Below are 22486 nucleotides of genomic sequence, written 5' to 3'. Positions count from 1 at the left end.
ATGAAATTCAACAAGGGCAAGTGTAGGGTACTGCATCTGGGGAGGAATAACCCCATGCACCAGTACAGGTTGGGGGCTGACCTCCTGGAGAGCAGCTCTGTGGAAAGGGACCTGGGAGTCCTGGTGGAAAACAGGATGACCATGAGCCAGCGATGTGCCCTGGTGGCCAAGAAGGCCAATGGCATCCTGGAGTGCATCAAGAACAGTGTGGCCAGCAGGTTGAGGGAGGTCATCCTTCCCCTGTAGTCTGCCCTGGTGAGGCCACATCTGCAGTATTGTGTCCAGTTCTGGGGTCCCCGGTTCAAGAAGGATAGTGAACTGCTGGACAGGGTCCAGCAAAGGGCTACAGGAATTAAAACATCTCTCTTATGAGGAAAGACTAAGGGACTTGGGTCTTTTTAGTCTAGAGAAAAGAAGACTGAGGGGGGATCTTATCAATACTTGTAAATACTTAAAGGGAGGGTGCCAGGGGGATGGGAACAGTCTTTTTTCAGTGGTGCCCACTGATAGGACAAGAGGTAACGGGCACAAACTTGAATATAGGAAGCTCCATCTTAACATGAGGAGGAACTTCTTTCCTTTGAGGGTGGCAGAGCACTGGAACAGGCTGCCCAGAGAGGTTGTGGAGTCTCCCACTCTGGAGACATTCAAAACCCACCTGGACGCCGTCCTGTGCAACCTGCCGTAGGTGACCCTGCTCCGGCTGGGAGGTTGGACTAGATGATCTCCAAAGATCCCTTCCAACCCTGACCATTCTGTGATTCTGTGATTCTTCATTGTGTAATTCGAATTTACAATGATTACTTGGCCAAAATCACCACTTTCAAAGAGAAAGAGAGATGTCCAGCACAACATAGTGTCATCTTCTTCCCAAAGCTTCAGCTTTGTGGCTGGGAGGAGGTAGCATAGCAGACTGGGAGAGAAGGACTTGGGGGAGTCAGTGGGAAGAAGGAGCCACCCATGATGTCTGACAAAGCAGGGCCTGGGGTCCTGAATTTAAGTGCCTTCGCTGACTCTATGTACAATGTAATATGTCACTCTAGTCCATTTAAGGTGGATGTTCCTCACACCAAAAATGACAGGAAAACTGACAGGGAACACTGGGTTTTTCTTAACAAGTATCGGAGCCTAGGTGTTTGGTTCCTCCCCACTAGACAATTTAACTAGAAAGAGGAAGCTTTGTTCTTCCTGAAAAGGATGGGATGGGAGCAGTGGGGGAAATAAAACACTCCTTTCTTTCATGTAATAGTGAAAGTAAACCACTTCCTCCACTGGAAGCTGAGATACTGTAGCCAGCAGGAAAGAGGAAACTCATTGGGCGGCAGAATAACTGGCTTTCAGAGCCTTCGCTTTTATTTTTTGATCCAAATACAAAACATGGCCATTCTGAGAAGTTACTTGGCTCTTCAGTAGGACGTAGGTAAGCTGATTCTTAAAATACTACCTGAATTCCACAGTGTTACAAAAGTAACTTAATACTACTTGCAATCTTGAATGTTCATTTCACAGAATCACAGAATGGTCAGGGTTGGAAGGGACCTCTGGAGATCATCTAGTCCAACCCCCCTGCCAGAGCAGGGTCACCTACAACAGGTTGCACAGGACAGCGTCCAGGCAGGTTTTGAATGTATATTTGTACACATTTGTACACATTTTATAAAATACAACTTCAAAGCACTATGTTTAGGGAAAAACAATGTGAAGAGGTGCCTACAATGGAACCAGCACCTCAGCAGAGCTCTTCTCGAATGATGTGTGGGCTGGCTGAAAGGGGATGATGGCCTTACAGAGGCCACACTGCAGTGGGGACACAGCTCGTCCCCACTTCCCTTGAGAAGCAGCAGCTAGCACGTGCTTACAGGTAATGTCAACCTCAGTGTTCACTGAACGCTTTGAAAACCTCACTTATTCATTTAGGATGTTATGCATACTTTGCCATACACACCACGAACCTTAATACCAGATGTACAAGGGGGATGACCCGACAGCTATACTTGCATATTTTTTAACAATACGGTCTAGGAATTTATTGCTACACCAAAATCTTCATTTAGGAAAGATCTACCACTATAATCTTCCAACTAAAATCCATGTTAATTATAAATTCAATATTCAAAATACACAAATTTTAATACCTACAAGTTATTTTTACCGGATGGGACTGCTAGAATATAGACTGTAAGAAGACCACAACTAAGATTATAACAACTCTTAACTCTGAAAGCTATTCTTTAAAAAAAAAAAGTAACCCTTGAAAGCATGGGAATAACAGAAAGGAATTTGAGTAGCAGAAGACCAATTAGTTTGCATTCAAAGATGAAATGACTTGCATAAACACATCTGGAGAAACCTAGCATCATTATTATAGTAAACACAAAAGGTACCAAAGCCAAGGATTAAGAGGAATTTTGTCAACTTTTAGGGGAATTAGCAGCAGAACAACAATCATAATATTCAATAGACAAGTACCAGAAGTTTGGCAGAGCAAAAAGTATCAGCTCTTTCAGTAATGAATCTAAGTACTTGTTAGGAGTGTTTAACTCCATCATAAAACTTGAGAAGACAATACTTGGCTTGAAATCATATTATCAAGCTTTGCATCTTGCATGTATGTTTTTTGAAGTCTTTCACATTCATCTTTTCCTAATACAACTTTAGCTAAAATAAGGTTCCTCTTGAACCTTTATCTTATGTGTATGAATGTGTCCTCACACAGAAATCTGGCCTGTAACTATGGGTATATTCCTACGGAACAGGGCATGTCTGCTCTATTTTACTTTTTTTAAGAAAAGAGCACTAAAGTGTTGGGGAGAAATCAAAAAGAAATACATATTCTTTCAAACAGACAAAGAAATGGATGTACTTCTATTCTGGTTACTTATTAACCTTTTACTATTTCCCTGCAACATGGATACTTAATACTTGCAATCAATGATTTTCAGAACCAATATACAATGAGTTAATCAAACCCATGCAAAAATATGATGGGCTGCCTCACTTTACAAAACCACGATCTAAAATCAATTATCCAAAAGGTTCCCCACTGCTCGTTAATTCAGAGGAGTCATTAGGTTGCTTGGGGTATTAAGCACCATTCATACCATGACAGACCTTTGCCAAGTTGATTTTGTAAGTTACCAGGTTTAAGAATGCTACATTTTAATGCACTAGAAAGCGCAACTCACTAAAAGTCCATGCTTGGCTTACTCCCAAGAAACAATAATTTTCAACTAAGAGATCATAAACACCATGCAATCCAAATACAGCTGCACAGAACACTAGCAAGGCCATGCAGAGCTGACATACAGTCAGAAGGTTATTGAAGAATACACACGTGGAGTCATACAAAGAAGTCATCCAGGTTGGTGTAGTAAAGCTAGGTATTTGTGGAAGATTAAGAGGCAAACTTGGAACTTTTGGAAGAGCTACATTAGGAAGACTGTTGGTGATGCTCCTGTGAAGAAATAAACAATGTAGGAATACAATAAAAAATAGAATATTTAGAGAACAACGGGGGAGAACACCTGATTAGACAGAAAGCTATCGGCAGGTGCTTTGTTCAGATCGTGTAGAAAGCACTTACTTGACAGGTTGCCATGACTCTTGCTCAAGACCTCTGTGAATGGACTGGGCAATTGATGATTCCATGAGATCGATGTAGCGGATGACCATGGGAACAAAAATTTCTTGCAAGTGCTTGTGAAACTTTCCATTGCACAAAAATGCTTTAAAAACAAACACAACACAAATAAAAAAATGTCAGGCCTTTCCCTAATTTATTTTGCTATAGGAAAAAGTATCTCTTAAAATGTTTTAGTATACAAAAGCATTTGAAGAACAAGATCCAGCTTGTGTAGGAAATACAGTTTATAGAAGATAAATAAGGACTCCATGAGGACATTGCAGTACATTTGAAACTCACTGTAATGAAAACTAGGTACATACTGAATTTTTTTGTTGAACCAAAACACTTTTGCATTTTCTTAACATTAATAATATACTTTGCTGAATCTATGCCTTAGCAATTTTGTTCAATACTTAGACACCAAGACAGAACAAAAAACCAAACCAAACAAACAGTACTTGAACGTCATTCAATTGCTTTTATTCTCCTTATGCTAAGAAGAGCAAAGGTTACAGCAAAACATCCCTGGCTCACCAGGCTATGTGCAAAAATATAGAGGTATACAGCATTTCCTCCAGATTGCTTAATGGAAAAAGGCAATATATGACATATGAGTGTTTGGGGGAATATGAACAGTTTACCCATCTGCTCTGTGTCCTCGGGAGCTGGCAAAGTCCTGAATTACTGCCTGTACCTACACAGGACATTCAATGAGCTCTTGAAGAGAAAACATGTCTTGGTATGCTTATGCACGTCCATACATAAAAATCTCGAAGGCCAGAGCTCACCATCGGAACCCTGGCTTTTCCCATCCTGACACGTGCACAAACTGCATCCAGACTGCCATGAACAAAAGTAACTCCCAGCCAGTCTCTGTTCATGTGAAACTCAGCCCCAGCAGCCACATTTGCCTCTACTCTGCCCTCTCAACTGCCTCGCAAAATTTTAAAGGATGCTAACTGTACACTCCCCTTCCAGAAGTTTGCTCATTCTGTGGTGTGATTATCTCCAACCTTACAGCAATTGTAGTTTTATAACTATTTAAAGGAATTCCTGAAAACTAGGGGCCTTAAGTGCTCAGGAAAGCTGACAACATGTAACACACCTAGAGGTGTTCTCTTGCTTTTTGAAAGAAATGGGAGTTTACTGGTGAGCATACTAAAAGCATGAAGCATACTACTCAAGAAGAGTAAATTAGCCATAAGGAGCAGAAAATTATCCGTGTTACAGATAGGATTTACTGCATGAAAAACTGGTACTCCTTGAAATGTTCTCTAGCAAATCCTAACTCTTACTGCACTAATGTCCTGTCCCACCAACAGAGTACATCCATTTCATGTTTTGAATGTGTCTGTGTTCACCCATTAATCCAGCACTGTTATTAGGACTTAGAAGAATATTCCTATGTGTACATGGAAATGATTCAGGCAAGCTGAGCCAGAGAGAGACATTTTCATGATTTTGGTAGCTCTCCTTTTCTCCCACCCATATTCTGTTGTTTTAAATTCTCTTGTGGGTTTCTCCTCCTACCTATTCCTGCATCCAGGATTCTCATTTCATTTGGATGGGTACCACAACCACGTTTTCAGGAGGTTTTCTCCTCTTCCTAAGAAGAAATGGCGGATGATGGGGCTCAAAACCCCAGAAATCATCTCATAAAATTACAATCCCTTCTTGTTCCACTACCAGTACAACTCCATGTGTAATATATAAAAATAATTTCTGTAACTTCCAGGATCTCCTTTGCCTTCTTCCATTCCTGAATGATGTCCACCACAAACTGAACTTGGGAGAGATGGAGACTATGGGGAAAATGTGTCACCAAATTTCAGCTCCCGTTTGCTACTTGTTTTGCAAGGAAGTGCCTTTGTTGCTTCATGTCTGGACAGTATCTTTTTTTCTTTTTTTTTTTTTTTCCTTGAACACAGTGATCTGAAGCCAAGAACTATCTTTTTGAAAACATCCTTGTAGAGTAACGGGAGATTATGTATCAATCACTTTTGCCTAAGGAGACAAAACCAATGTGATCAGCTCACTCTGTTTTTGCCCATCTGCCTCTTTCTTGCTAAGAATATCGAAACTTTTAGCTAATTTCAACCATACTACACACCGGGGTGGAAATCTCAGATATATGAAGTTTCATGAAAACAGGCAGCTAAGTAGCAGACAGAGATTATTAGGGTTTCCACTGAGAAAAAGGCAGCGGAATAGGCTCATCTCTTATTAAACACTTGAGAATCGACCCTTGAGAGCACCTATGAGTCTATTACAAACATGCTCCATTATTTACACTGCTCATAGAACTACTTGTTAACTAGCTAGTTCTGGGATAATTATTTGTATATCAGGCACTCAAGAGAGTGTTATTTTTTCTATAATTATATATCTTAAAACTGCAGCATCTGTGACCAGCAATAATAACTGAGAAGGATTTGGATATTAACACAAAGATTTCACAGTAAACAGCTGATGAACATTACCTTTGAGAAACAAAAGGTGGCTGATATCAAGTTACATATTAGGCTGATTTTTCAAGACAACTTTGAGCTTAAAAACAAGAAGAAGAATACAACTGTGTCAATTAAGTCAATATTACCGCTGTAGCAAATCAGTGCAGGACTGGCGTGAATCAGGCAATCACAGTAACTTGGAGGGATGAGCTTGTAGTTTACTGTTTTCTGAGCACACTGCAGAAATGCTCTGCTACAAGCCCTACTCTGGGAATTATAGTAATAAAGCCTCATGGGCAGCAGGGCGACTCTTGTTATTCCAAAGTCAGAATGAAATGTAAAAAAGTCACAGGCAATAAAAGCTGTTCAACTTAAAAAGCTGAATAATTTTTCTAACATCCTGACAGAAGTCTTTGCAGGGAAGTGAAACTTTCCAAAATGATGCCAAGACCCCTTAATCTGACTGCACCTCCACAGAGATCCCTCTGTCCATGGGCACACACAAGAAAGTGCTGTCTCGGATCAACAACTTGGTGAGCATTCTGTTTTTCCCAGGGCTGAGGACATGGCAGCTCTGATTTACCCATCTGGAGATCTCCGTCAAGGATTACTGCAGGGCAGGGGAAGAACTTAGAGCGCAGAGGTAAGTGATATAGCTGAGTATCATCAGCAGACTCAGGGCACTCTACCCTATGATTAGAATTGATCTCGCCAAAAGGTACCACCTGTGCATCAAAGCGGATGGGAAACAAGAGATCCTTGAGGAAATGCCACACTTCAAATCCTTCAACTACCACTTGTCTTCAAAGCTATGTAGCTTAATTCTCCATTGTCTTGTCAATATAGACACCCCACACCCTCTTCATATGAGCCATCTCATATTCACACAAACAACAACAAAATGAAAGCCTATGCCAGGGCGAGCTAATGCATAGACAATATTAATGGAAAACAGATTGCAGGGACAGAAACAGATTCCTAAATTAAAAATTACTCAAATACTGAAGTTGAAGATGGAAGTTATTCAACTTTTACACATTAGGTAGCTGAAATATATTAAAATATGACAAGAAAAGACCAGAGACAAAAAGTACAGTCTAGTTACACAGCACTGGAATGATGTTTCTCCTGTAATAGCAGGAAAAGAATCTACTGTGCTTGTGTACATCAGACAGAAGCTGTGGGGCTTGCTTTGCTTTTACTTATACAAGCACAGCTTAAGAGTTATCCTGGAATCAGCGTGTTACGCTGTCCTCAAGAGCGTCTGCAGAATCAAAGGAAAGGAAGAATGACACAGGTTAACAAGAGCCTCTTTTCCAGTGACAAAATTAGCACTTTGGTAGACAGTCTATAATTATCCCGCTCTCCATAGAATTCTCAGGAAGGCCCACTTGGATTTCCGAGCATATTTTTAAATTCAAAATAAAACCAGTAAATTTCAACTAGGAAATTTCCTTGGGGCTCCATATCCTATTTGTAGCAGTTGAAAATCATTAATAACCTGAAAAAAAGAAAGCTTGTATTTCCATTCATTTCCTGTTTATGTTACATTCTGACTCCACAGAGCATTTATTAACCAGTTACTTAAATTGTGGTGAAAATTGCAAGTGCCTCAGCTTATATAGAAATTGTTGTCTATTTTTAGATACAAGACATACTTTGAAAGTGAATTTTAGAAATACACGATATGGAAGAAAGCTGAAAATTTATTTATGAAGTAAAAATATCCCTCCCTGTCAGAACCTTGGCAATGAAACTCCAAAGAACTTCATCTTTACAAGACAGAGTGACACAAACAATTTATTGCACAATTTTGTACCTAAAACGCCCATTCAGTCAAAAAAGGTTATTGGATATTCTGGTAAGCAATTATGCAGCTTGAGTTAGCTCTCAGTATCAGTAACTAAAACATGTGGCTCTAAACTGAAGGCAGGATAGGATTTCAAAGCAGCTCCTAATAGGAGCAAAAATTGTAAGTCCCCAATCTAAGAAAACATTCCCACTACACTTAATAAGAAGTGTAAGGTTTGATGAAAGGTATCTTTATGTGCGGCTATAAACTTTGCCTTGATTACCTTAAATCTAAATTGTTTTCTACCTCCACCCTATAGTTTAAGATGGGGGCTATGATGTTATAAATAGATTCTAGTACAAAAGTGGTACACAGGCTGTAACCAAGCAGGAAGGTGATGGTGTCTTTTGGGGTATTTGCTACTCCGCTATTAGCAACAGCAATAGCGTCAAAAAACTTATCAGAGAATTCCTGTTGGAAATCAGTAGCCTTGACAATGGCAATGGCTTTCAAGAGGCTAACACTCAACACGCTATTTTTTTTTAAATAAGCTTCATCAGACTGTCTACAGGTGTACCGTGGTTGATTTAAAGCAGGTACACTGAGTAATACTTGATGGAAAATGAAGATTATGAGTTAACTTTATAATACTAGTTTTGATTCATGCCAGTGTAGTAATGCAATAATGCTGAGCAACAGCACAGTACATAGTGTCAGCAAGTGACCCTTGGAAAGAAAACCTGGTAAGGAAAGGAGCAGAATACTGAATATACAATTGAAAGAACTCTAAAATAAGCCAAATGTATAGACACTTCATGTAACTAGACATGTGCCACTAAAAGATATCTCTGACGCCATCTTAAACAAAGAGGAATTAATACATATCTGTCTTGAGGCACTGAAAACACGATTAATCTGAATAATTAAACAACTATAGAACGTAAATTAGTCTCTAGAGCAGGCCTCTTCACAACATAATTTATAGACTTCGTGGAGAAAAGGTAACACTGTCATTACAGAAAATAATCTGCAAAGCTTTACACAGTCAGGCATAATTGTGTATGAACAATAGAAACTTTGGAGATCATTAAAATGTATAATATAAAAGAAGCTACAATATTTTTTTCAAACCTTTACATTTTGAAAAAACACAACAAATTTATCTACAATCTATTGCTTATCTCCACAGTAAATATAATTTTTAAATCACTTGTAATTTGTTAGCTCTTGTCAGAAAAACGGAAATATTTTAAAGGGTAGGAAGATCATACTCTTCCATCCTTTTTTTTTTTTAAGTAGTTCTTTAGTTAGACTTAACACAACAGGAAAGCAGTCACTGATGAACTCTTTAATTGCTGTGGAATAAGGTCAGAAAAAAATGGAGAAGCTTAAAGTGACTCAAAATGGAGTCCTTCATAACAGAAATGTGAAGCTGCAATCAGGACTCCCTCTTCCTCCTCCCTTCATGAAAAGTTATATGCTGTATCTGAAGATGCATTTTTTTCTCATTTTTAAATGAATATTGGTTTTGAAGTATTTGCCTTGAATCCTGTCCAATGTTTTGCATACTATGTAAAATAACACATTTAATATCGTTTGAATAGTAAAGACCATTCATTTTCACTATCTCACAGTCTTTCTAATATATTGTAGTGACATAGTTATAAAAATAGTCTTACATGTAAGTTTTCTTTAATGCTGTAAATGTTAGATTGTTTCTTTATTGTTAGGAGTTCGCTTATGTCAGGTTTACGTGAAAACTGACTCCTGTATCGAAGATTTAGAGCTCATTTAAAGCTCTTGAGATAGAATAACACGCAGGTGTCAGTCCTCCAAATTTCAGTGAAGATTAACCTAATATGCAATATGGTGACCTAACAGTTCTTCATTTGAAAGAAATCTGAAAAGTAATCTCTGATATAGCTGGAGAGTGAGAATAACCCAGTGGGATTTCCACCTCTTCATTTCCTAATGAGTTTTTTGATAATGAGAGGTGACTTTGCCAGTCACTGTGGGCTCTATTATGGCTAATTTACTCCACTTCACTCTCCTTGTTAATTATTAACACTAGCCTTTTTATCCTCATGAGACCACATTCCAGTTTTTCCCTTTTTAGTTTTTTTTTTTTTTTTTCTAAATCTGTCTTTATGAAGGTGATAGTTTTCTGGAAAAGGTTTTCATTTAGGGTAAAGCCAGAATTATTTATTTCATTTTGGAAGACTGTAAAATTGATTATATAAGCATGGGGAGCTTTTTCTAATGGCTTTAATGCACTTGCAAGGTGAAAAGGCTGTTAATTAAAGAATAAGCACTAAGGTACGTTCCACTTGGGAATCAGATCTTGGTAGAATGGTCACTTGCCACTTGCTAACATATCCACCGATTCAAGGGTGACTAATTTCCATGGTTGCTTTCCAATAGTTCTGGGGGAAAAAAAAAACCCACACCTGTATAATTTTCCAGATGGCTTTCACTCGCCAGAAACTCTCATTCGCTATATATATTACCATTAGGGAATTACTGAAATTGGTATACAGGTGTGACATTTCATACAGCAGTCGTTTGTCATCCTTAAGTTAAGGTTTTACAATCTTGCTAATAACTGCTTTGACATGAAAGTTTACATAAAATGTCTTTCCTAAGGCTGTTTTAATCATTTAACGTTATTATCCATTTAATCTTTTAAGGAAAGAAAAATCAGTAGCCTACCAGCAACCTCTTTGCACATGAGGACAACCCTTGTTTGTTTCTATCACTTCTCTCAGGTTGGAATCAAAGTGCAAAGGAACACAAATGACACAATAATGTAGTTAAAACTGGTACCACAAATCCTTCTTGTAAGACTACTGTAAAATACCTCCACAGTTTTCAGAAACCAAATAATTGTTTTAAGTGCACATAACGTCACAACTAGAGATGTGCTTCCTAAACTGAAAATGTAAGACTGTAGGAAAGACACCGGAATATAGGCTTCAGATTTTTAATCTGGATTTTAGATAATCAGACACCTACTTCAAGTAACACAAAACCCGTCTTGCAGGAATCTAACTCTTACGAGATCTGTCCCAAGACCGAACAATTTCTACACCCTTCTGAGCAGCCTTCGAAATCAAGCTTAAATTACCACCAGCATCATAATTTCAATACTTTTCTGTAGTTGCAATTCGTCAAACAAGGGATCCAGAAGAAACATTCATGAATATCTTAAAAAAGAAAACCAATCTAAAGGAAACACTAACAGATACATTTTCTTTTACTAGGATAACATGTGAAAAAGGAAATCATCAGGAATATGGCATTTCATGTATTGCTAAATGTCAGGATATAGAAACATAATTAATGAAAAGAGACCTAGAAGACTGGATGTTAATGTTCTTTTGCTCTGTTCTAGATGACATCCAACACAGTGCAATAACAGTGACTTTCAACAATCCTGTTTGAGATTCAGCTAGAGTTTAGTGGCCCTGTCCATTTGCCCCTTTCCCTCCATGAAGCTTGTCATCGTGTTACAGTGAATTGCACATTTGCTAGTTGCTTCATTTCATGACATGGTGCTGTGGCCAACAGGTACTATATTGAGATGACCTATACATTTCAATAAACACTTGGCAGCTAAGGTTAACAATAATGCAATGATAAATAATATAGGTTGCAATATGTGTAACCTTGGAGAAAAGCTCTTGAATTCTATCTTCCATTCTTTCAGTCAAGCAGTTTCCATACATGCAGTTAAAATTCTTAAAAGCTATTGAACTTCCACAGAAATGAAATGAATTTTCCAGGCAGAGTTAAAAATTATTCCTTGTATTTATAAGAAAAAAATCAAATTTTGGAATAACTTGAATCATTGCATAAAACTAGCATTTGGATCTCCAAAATTAATTAAAAAATAGTAGGTCATTTTTTAAAAATAGAATATGAGTAAACATATAAACCAGCAGAAATATATTTTTTCTTTTTGACGCCTTAAAATGTGAGGAGAAATTACCTGTCTGCAAAACAAGGTGTAATTCAATGTTTTTAAAATAACATCTAATCCATTTTCTTTGGTTTCACCTGCTATTTCCTTAATTCCATTATTAAAATCACTTTCACACAAAACATGCCTAGGAAATCACTTAACTAGTATTAAAAAAAAAATCTCTCCTCAAAGACAAATAAAAGCATAATACGGCTATTTCAAATTTTGGTCTCCAACTCAAATAATAACACAACAAGTGAAAATAACAGTCTGATTTATTGTGTGTATCTTACCACAGTCATGTGAAGCCTACAATACCTTTATAGACATAACTAGTCTGAAAGTAGTTTGCATGAAGGCTTAGAAGGAAATATTAACTACAATTTTATTTAAGCAGTATAGATGAAACATGAAATATTAAATACATATTATACTGCCTGTGCATAACTGATTTTAAACTGCGCAATTTGTGATACTGAATGGTTAATGGGTCACCAGAAGTACTGAAATGGTGCAAGGATAGAGAGAAACTGTTCAACTTTCAAGAAATGGAGCATGAGGAGATAAACACAGGCACTGTCACTTTTATTTTGAGAATTATACTATATAGAAACACATCTCTAAGGTGGGGGCACATTGAAATTTCTTATGCACACAATAAGTAAAGAACTTAAGATCTTACTGTCATTTCTGAGGCCGTTATTCAGCAGCTGGAAAAGTGGGAAGCTGTCCCAGGAGTCCTGTGGCTGTGCCTCGAGTGCTGAATCCATATCAACAGAATAAAGAGACAAAAACTTCTCTGCATGCTCAGCCAATAATTCTGGCCACCAAGCGAACGCCTGCAAACGTGACAAAATAGAATTACTAAACACAAGTCATAAAGCAATCTATGTTGTATCTATGGCAAAATATATTTGGATATCTCACTTTATGTTCTACCTCATTTGGGGAGGATGAACAGGCCAAATGAAAAATGTAAAAATATTTTATGAAACCTTGCATCAAAGGGATTATGCTGAGAAAGATGATATAATCAGAACAAAAATGTAACACAAAAAATCAAAAGAGTATAAATCCCTGCAACTCGTTTTGCTGGAGAGCAAAGAAAAGAATGAATGCCTCATCACTGAAAAATTACTGTATATGCTTCTTTTGATTTAATTCAATTCTATAAGTAATCAGATTAATTTATTTTTCAAATAAATTCTTGTGAATACATTTTGCACTTTTTCGTTAATCAGAAGGGATGGTTTTAATGTGAAATTTTATTCCTTGAAGTTTTTTTTAAATAGATACAGAGTGCTTCTTAATTCCTATCTTTGTCAGCTTCTCCTGAGGAAGGCATTCAGTTTTCCTTCCACGAACGCTATAAATACATCTTTAGAAATTCACTAATGTGTATACTAATCTTCAGTAACTTAACAACATGTTGGAATACAAGGTTTTCCTTGGAAAAAATTTAGGTTCTCAGGTCATCTTAGCTTAAAACAAGAGAAGAAACCCGTGAAAAATAGCGGCTGATCATTCAAAGATGAATTAGCAAGAGGTTTTAAAGAAATGCTGAGCATCCTCTGCTACTACTGAAAAGTACTTTGTGTGTTGCAGTATCAGGATTGAAGGATGCCGATTGCCACCATAGTGAAAAGGACAGATGAGGCTTCAAAACTTTTGGCAAGAGTTTGAAATGGAGTCTTTTTCCTCAAACTGGAAGAATTTTCTCATTAGTAAATCCTGTTTAAATGGGAGCTCATTAAAGGAATGGACTCCTTACCCTAGAAAACAACTAAATGCAAAGAAATAAAGAAAGAAGAAAAGAAATGTATACAGGCCCTGGCAGGTGTTTCTTTTTAGGCAAGCAAAACTCTTGTCAGAAAATATTGCTAAAAACTCAAAACAAACAAATCAAAACCAAAAGCAGAAAACCAGCACATTTTCTTTCCCTATTCTTCCCCTTTGCAAATGAGACTTTGAACCCAGACAGAAATTCTTCTAACCCTCTCAAGAACTACCCATCATTGCTTAGGCAGCAAGGAAGAAGAACAGAAAAACAAATACCACAGCTAAGACAGTAGTTCAGTCGTTATGGATAATATGAAAACAAGCTAAAGGCAATTAGCAATTGGTGACACATTCTAACAGAACAAAAACATTGACCAGATTAAGGGAAGATAGAAGTTCTTTGATTCTAGAAAGACACACGAATGTGGAAATACAACACCAGAAATCATCAGAAAAATTTATGCTACACATTCAATGCACAATTCCATGCTATAAATGGTGAAAAATAATGCTTAGTTCATCATGAATCACATACCTCTCTTCCCTTTGGGAATCCCAGAAATTTTGAAGTGTTAAAAAAAAAATAAAAATCTAGTATTAAAAAATGTGATACACTATTTTAGAGATTACTGATCCTTTTTGTCAACTGCACCATCAAACACTCAACATTTACTTAATGTTATGATGTGAAATCACAATACTTAATCTTCCATTTTTGAGTAGTGACTGTATAATTTTTTGATCTATTTCTCAGATACATTTTGATATTGAAATTCTGCATGCTTTATAAATTTCAGTAAAATCGAACACTTATTACATGTATGAAGGAAGGGGAAAGTAATCTGAAAATTATCTTTATTCTTTTCAAGCTGTCTTAGGTTAGACTGAAAACTGAACTGATTTTTCTGAAGGCACAAGCAATATATTTACCCTTCTGAAAAACACCACGCTTCTGACTGCAAATAAGTAGCATGGAAAGTAATCTTTGAACAGAGATATATCATGTGATCTGTTTCTTCTGTGTTTTTTTCCACAGAAGTCTAATAATCTTACAGTAATGTACGTCCTCAAAAGACAAAGACAACAATATATACATTTTATTAAGTAATCATTATAGAGTAACACACTGGCAACAGTAGTGTAGAACAGGACCTCCAGGGAATTAATTTCAAATCATTGAAACAGCTGTTTCTTCAGTATAACATAAAACATCTATAACAAGTTCACACATGACAGATGTAAGCTAAAAACTAGATTCCATAGTGTGATATAAAACCAGATGTTTTGAATGATCATATTTATAACTATATATACTAAGTCATGTTTATCCCTTTGCATATATTCCTCAAAAATATTTATTGAGTTTTTTGCGAACACTTTAAAAACAATTTCCTGAACCTTAGAAAACTATATTTATTAATAAAATGTTAATAATATATACAATTGTGTGTGCCTGGTCAAGTTTATTTTTGTAATTCTTTGATATAAAAGATGCTATAATTCTAAATATTCTAAATATTATGATTTCTGTTTCATGAAGCAGAAGACTTGAGTAAGAAACATGAAATTGTTCTATTTCATTTCTTCTACCTTGTAATTCCATCTTAAAAAGTGCAAGTTTAAAAGCAGTACTTTCCCAACCAACAGAAGAGCAATACGAATGTGATTATTATACCCATCATTATTTTTACGGTAAAATCAAGATCTCTACAGCACGATGAAAACTAGCATTCAGTTATATTTTCTTTCTATTTTGAATGAGAGGTGAAAAACTGTGTAAGGCTATGAATCTTTTCCATACCGTTTCACCACCTCCAGCACAAAGATGCTTTCTCTATTTTATGCTTTTTAATTTTCATTTCTAAGCCTCAGTTCATTCAAGCGAATTCAAGCAGAGTTTTATTTCACTTCACTTTTCATAAGCTTCAACTCTCGTATTCCTCTGTAAATGTGAACTGCGTTAAACATATGTCAGAAAGTAAAGCTACAATGTTTCTTGACAGAATTGCTTCGCATCAGGGGAGAAAAAATCTAGGAACAAACCATTCTCTACAGCAAATGCAGTTACGGCCTCACCTCTGAATGATGTTCTTCATTTTGCTGCAATACTTCGATACAGAGTTCTGCAAGGTGAAGAACCTCTTCCAGTTTTCTAGCAGGTGTTGCTTGGTTCATGGTCTCTATTTGAATATAAAATGCAAACCAAAATTGCTTTAGTTAGAAACGAGATTCAATAGTAAGGGAAAAAGATGTCAGAAAAGAATGGGAATGGTGCGAAGTTACAATTTTCTGACGTATAAGCAATTTCACATGTTAAAGACAATCTTTTAATAAAAATAAATGCAGGTGAATGTCCAGATCACTAGAAAGAGAAAATATTTGATTCACAAAAGAATCACTGATCATTATAAACATTATCTGATTTAATATGCGAGAACTAACAGGTGCATCGATGTATTAGATGCTCAACTTCTGCAACAAGCAAGTTCTAATTCCCTTCAAGGTCAGACATACAAAGACAGAGACACTAGAAACCTCTTTTCTTATTGTGCCATCAGCACAATGCCGTTCTTGCTAGATGACTCATTACTGTGATCAGCAAGATTCATGCACTTTGCAGCAGTCAAAAATTCCAAATGTTTTATCTAAATAAGGTGTACTTAAAAATAAGAGAAGTACAAAACACAATAATTATTCAAATAAATAACTTCTAATAACTAATTATTCAAATAACTAATTTTCTGACTGCTGTCCAGCAATGAGTGAATCTGCATTCTTTTCAGTACCATAGTGAAAAGTAGTGCTATAAAGTAAAGACGTTATAACAGAATTGACATAGGCCTACTAAATCTCCACAGAAAAGAAAACAAGGACAAATGCAGAAGTTACAAATTACATGAGGATCACTTATTCTACAGAGTAGACTTCAAAAAGAGCAAACAACAAAGGCAAAACAGATGTAACTAAAATTCTTACAGGGAAATTAAACTCAGTTTATTTTTCAATGAAAAAAAAATTCATAGGACTATGCCCCAGGAAGAGTCATGGGAAATAAGGGAAGAGACCAATTGAATTTTTTCACCATCATAGTTTAATCAGTGAAAGTAGCTTGTCCAACTACATAATTTGTATCATTAGGAATAACTTCAGTATTAGCTATCTGAGCTTATTTACTTAACAAAGCTCTTGTCCTTAAGCATAAACCATGGGGTGGAAATGTTGTTGTACAATAGAATCATATATAAAGTATGGCCATATTAACCAGGTTTGCAGAGGACTTAGGAAGCTGATAACATAAGGTGAGTGAGGGTCTCGGGAATCCTTTTTTCTCATTTTCTGTGCAGGTTCATGGATCACATGAATAGCAGATCACATGAATAAACATCTTCACATGCAGAAAATTCTGCTGACATTTCTTTCCCACTTTACACATTCACCATGACATAGAACATTAGCAGATTAATTAAAGAACTTACATTAACTTGTGTCAGTAAGAATATTAAACTGCATGCACTAAGTATTTTTAACACTTAACATTTCTGGCAAGTCAAAACAACTTTTCAACATCTTAAAGTCAGGTGACCTTGCACAGTTCTTCAGCACTAACACACTGATGTATAGTAACTTGATGAAATAGATAGTTTTAGTGTAATTTTTGAAGAAACATTGGATTAGAACCTCCAGCAAACATCTACATATACTTAAAGGTGACTACAAAACCACATTATTTTCATGCAAAAAACAAAGCAGGCAAATTAGCTACTGAAGTAACTAAAAAATAAATTCAAATCTTATTAAAATAGATTACATAAGCAGACAAGTTGAAATAATATGATTTCCAAAACCACAATCTAACTCAAGAAAGAGTTATTGTATGAACATGGAACAAGCACAAAATACACACCAGAACACAAACCTACATTTACAATGTCAAGATCATGGTTATTAATACTACACTGAATTTGCAAATTTGATACTGTAGAACTATCACATGAATATAACCACAACTATATTTATGTATTATATTAAGTGAGATTAGAAAGGATTGGCCCAGCCCCTATTGTTTAGGTTATAATAAAGACTGCTGTTGGATTCAGACTTAAACAGAGGTTTCTATACTTGTCCCAGACTTAAACTGCTGTTTCCTCTAGTGATCAGTGTCCTCCCCGCCCTGAACACACAGCAAGTACTATTCATACAGCTGAGTACCAGTATCACTGATGTTAATGAGTTTTAGAAAGAAAGCAGTGATATTAATACAGAGCATGACTGGCACATCTGATTTCAGCATAAACAACTCATTTTATTACGAATGCAGGGTGGTCTTCATAGACCTTACTACTAACAAAGTAAACAAAATAATTACATTCATAATTGCATTCATTCCTAATGAAACTAAATAAGCTGTAAACTATTCAAAAATCACATCCTAGAAAGAGGTCCTCTAAATTAGTAAGAAAATAATTCTAATTACTATATTGAATCTGATGTTGCATTTTTGCATTGGAGCAAGTTCACTTATTCCAGACCTGGAATAAGCTCAAGATAGCCTAAAAATGGCTATTGAATGGACACCATTATCAGTAGGGAGAGCAGGAGGAAGACCATAGCTAACTGTAAGATTATCCTGAATCATCACTGTGACGAGATCATGACGAAAAGAAACATGGTCTCGGGAGAGTATTAATTCTATTGAGCATGCCACAGAGGAAATGCAGTTCTGGTCACCTGTGTTGAAGTGATAAATTTTGATCAGAAATGGCACTGAAAGGATAAGAATTCTGAATTTCAATCAGAAATGGCATTGAATGGAGAGTCTGTTTTTGTATGTGTGTGTGTTTGTTTGAAAGGCATAATAAGCCTAATAAAATGAAGGATGAAAGAGGAGATCAGAAGTGCCCCTACACAGGCAGTGTGGGAACACTTGGGAAGAAGACCTATTTATGATCAGGGATAATGCTGGCATAAAAACAAATCAGTCATAATGAATTATTTAAGCCAGAAACTGCAAGAATTTCAGTCATTATGGGACTAATGTTCAGGAATAGTTTGTTTTTTTTTTTCAATAGGATTAGTGGGTTTAGGAAGAAAAAGAGGACAAAAACTGTAAATATCCCTTTGAGGTGAGTATGGCAAGTTTCTGAATGACGTTTCATGGCACGAATGACTAGAAACAGGGGACAGATAAGGCTCAATGAATTCCAGTTTCAAGTTTGCATCAAATTCCCCATGCTATTTACTAGTTTACTTTGAAACTATTTACTACTAGCTAAAAACATGCAAATTACTCACAGTGCTTCATACAGCTTTCGATAATATTTTAAAAAATCATTATTTTCCTATAAGAGTTATTAGTAAGAAAAGGTGGCAGATAATTGCACTCACTCTGCATCCTTGGACAAACCTCTCTAATTTTGTTGTTGTTTACTTATTCACAGGATAAATAAATACATGCAATTTCATTTGGATAGCATACACTTCCCTACATTTTGCTTAGGCTTCATCTAAAGCTTCCTTTTCCATCTGTAAGTTACCATATCGGCTATTTTTTTTTCTCTGTAACTAATGACCTTTCTCTTTCCAAAATCTAGAGAATATGTGTTGTGGATAGCCACCATTTACACGGATATATAAACAAGGGGCCATGAAGTGATTGGAGAGAAAAAGAACTAAGCATTAACTTTTTTTTTAACCAAGCAAGTAGTATATTTGAAATATGAGTACCAATAAAGTGTTATCTGGAAGTTTTAGAACCTCCAAAACATCTGAGCAAAATACTGTGCTTGTCTTTATAAGTGTAAAAAAATTACAGGAAAGGAAATCAGTGCTGTCAGTTTTCATTATATTCATGATGTCTTTCTCCCCACAATTACCAAGGGTTGTTAAGATGTGTTTACACTACTCAAACTAACAAGTTGCAGCAGGAGTCGAGTCAGTAAATATGCTGCTTGACATCTTTTAGAAAATAAACAGAAAAAGCCATCAATCATCTGTTTTCAGCTTCACATTCTGCCGAAATGAAAAAGCAAGCCAGGCTTTGCAAATAACGGATGATTTCTCAAGTATGCATTATCAGTGAGTCACATAGGTACCAAGAAAATATTGTCAAATGAGCTAAGTTAACTGACTAAAACACTACTGAAATGAAAAGGTGACTGTTTCATGGACTGATGGAGCCTAGGGCCAGAAGGAACTGTCAGATCATCCAGCCCGACCTCCTGTGTCACACAGGTCAGAGAACCTGTTCCTCCTTTCTTGAGCCCATCAGGATGTCTAAAACCTAACATCAGTATGTCTAAAACCTAACTTAAGCTTGCTTCCCAGAAGAGAGTTTATCCTTGAAGACAAATGTACAATTCAGCTCTTTCTTCTTCTCCCCAGCACGTAAGCTGTTAAATGTGTGTGTTTAATTTCTCTTTGGCATTTGGCGAGCAGAGGACTGTGCTGATTAAAGAGGTGGTTCTCCTCCTCAGGTATAAGTACAGCGCAGCTGGGAGGTACCTGTCTCTGGCCTGCCAGTCCTTCCCCCGTGGCACAGCATATATCCCTTACTGGTTTTCCCTGTCCAGTACTTCACCCTTCCTCCTTTTCTTCAAACAAGCATATCCAGATCAAGATGCTCTGGAGAGCCAACCTGTCTGGAGAGGATTAGATCACCCACAGACCAATAGCAGGGATATTGGAAAAAAGGCAAGAAGTCGTGTGACACTTAAGAATGGCTGCTCCCTCAGATCATCACTTCCCTCCATGGCCAAGGACTCTCAGAGAGGCCCCACATTCACAGCCCTGGTGGACCTACAGGTACCTCCTCATCCAGCCAGCTAGATGGAGCTGGAGACTTCTGTGATGATGTTGCAGCTTAGGAGTTAGTCAAGCTCATTTTATGCCAAACTGCAACAGAACATCCAGTCTGCATTTTGATCCTCCATGTCAGATAATTGGCATTTGTTTTAATTTTCGTTGGCACTGTTGCACTGGTTGCTGGCAGCACTCAGCTGTTGTGCTACTTAACATTTGTGCTACCAGCATTCAAGCCTGGAGATGTGCAAGACGTCTATTAATGGATGTGTCTGACCACCATGTGCCAGAATTAGACCTACAGGAGGGCAGTTAATGTGATGACTGCTGGCTGTTAAACTCCTTCCAGGATGCACTGCACTGCACGCACAGCAGTGCATGACCCAAGGAAGTTCTGGAGTTTCTGAAGGAATATGGCCTGTTTGGATATTGTGCAGAGGGACCTAAATCTTATGTACTTCTTTCCAAATTCAATTGTAGTGCATGGAGCCTAAATGAGCTACCCTTTATTCTATACCAGCTCTCTTGCCAAGGAATCTGACTGATTCACTCCAGATTGGAGCCTGGGAGTGAACTCGTACTGATGCAGAGGAGATGACAGGGAAGCACTGCAGTAAAACAGGCCATGATATAATTTGATAATATGGATACATCATCATTTGAACTGTATAAAGCCAATTCTGCTCCAGTAGGACCCATCGATTTGGAGTTTTTGACATGTGAAACCAGCAAGATTGCTTTTAGACTTGTATCAAAAGCGGTACAAACATCAATAAACTGGACCTAATATGTGTTGCTAGACCTGAACTGACTCTTCAGAGTTAATCTGCAACTGGGATAATCCACCCACATATAATTTAGTTTTGACTGTGATGGATTTTCTTGCAAATTCTCACAGAATTAATTTTGCCTGAAAGAGTAAGGAGTCGACATCTGGGAAGACATTCTATATTCATACGATTAAAAAAATATAGCATTATATAAATAATGGAATTTAGCTTTAATTACGAAGTTGAAACCAGTTTTTCTGTAACTGCTTTCTAAGAATTCAATAGGATTTTAAATTCTAAGGAAAAAAATTAAAGTTTAATTGCAATTATCACCTATGTACAGAGAGATTATGAGATTTGTAAAAAGTTAGAGTTCATATCTCATATTCTATAACCTGTCATTTTATAAACTGCGTCACACTACAATATTTTCAGTTTTTAAAAATTTATCATAGAATGGATTGCCTTCATGGGACAGGCAAAGATTTTTTTTCAAAAAAAGGATATCTTTTGGCTCATGTGAAGCTGGAAAAAAAAATGAAACACCACATTTGAAGAGGTAAAAGCAGAATAAAAAAAAGCAGAGATGAAAAGAATTTTCAATTTTTATTTACTGATAAATGGCACTTAATTTATGATTCTTTGTATTCTGTTTTTGGCAACACAGATACAAGCAGTTGGTATTTTCTTCCTTTCCCTCACTTTTAATTTCTCTTGAAAAGGGGAAAGAACTAATGTTCTCAGCACTTTCTGTTCCAGTGGAGTAAAACTCTGAGGTAAAAAACATGGCAAACTGAAGAGCTCCATGAATGAAGGGATCTGAATAACTGACACACTAGACTGAGAGAAAACTGACACTTGAAAGTGCAGGCCTAGTAACAAGTGTTTTTAAGAAAATCTAACAATTTCAAGAGTCTAAATTTTAGGGAGTTACTGAAAGATGACAACAGCAGATCTAATGCTGGCTGGTAAGGAGGCAGGAAAAGTGATGTTGGCAATTATCAACTTTAAAACAAATTTTGAGTAATGACTAATTGAGGACATAAAATGAACAGAAAACAGAATAAAATGTAATACAGGTTTGCAAAAGTAGGTTGCACTAGACTTGTGCAATAGCTTTTCTTGATAGGATGTTTTCTTAGAAAAGAAATTAAGTAGATCTCATCTATTCTGACTTCACTAAATCATTTGATACCATGCCTCACGGGAAAACTACCAGTTTAGCTGAAGAAAATGAGGATTAAAAAATGAATTATGTGTTGGATAAAGAAGCTGCCTCAAGAGAAAGGCAATGGGTAGCAATGAGAAAGA

General features: G+C 36.6%; 1 protein-coding gene across 1 annotated transcript in view; it reads right to left on the bottom strand.

Moving 5' to 3' along the window:
• CADPS2 (Ca++-dependent secretion activator 2) overlaps nt 1-22486 on the bottom strand; it is a 346061-nt gene that overhangs the window by 52025 nt on the left and 271550 nt on the right. Inside the window, exons 20-23 of the mRNA XM_009883694.1 lie at nt 15684-15787; nt 12511-12667; nt 3584-3725; nt 3335-3454 (exon numbers count right to left, since the gene is read on the bottom strand). Of these exons, the coding sequence (XP_009881996.1) occupies nt 3335-3454; nt 3584-3725; nt 12511-12667; nt 15684-15787 (523 nt within the window). The remainder of the gene's footprint in view (nt 1-3334; nt 3455-3583; nt 3726-12510; nt 12668-15683; nt 15788-22486) is intronic.

Source organism: Charadrius vociferus, unplaced genomic scaffold, assembly GCF_000708025.1.
Source record: "Charadrius vociferus isolate BGI_N301 unplaced genomic scaffold, ASM70802v2 scaffold43, whole genome shotgun sequence".
Taxonomy (NCBI): domain Eukaryota; kingdom Metazoa; phylum Chordata; class Aves; order Charadriiformes; family Charadriidae; genus Charadrius; species Charadrius vociferus.
This window is presented reverse-complemented; position numbering and strand designations above follow the sequence as displayed.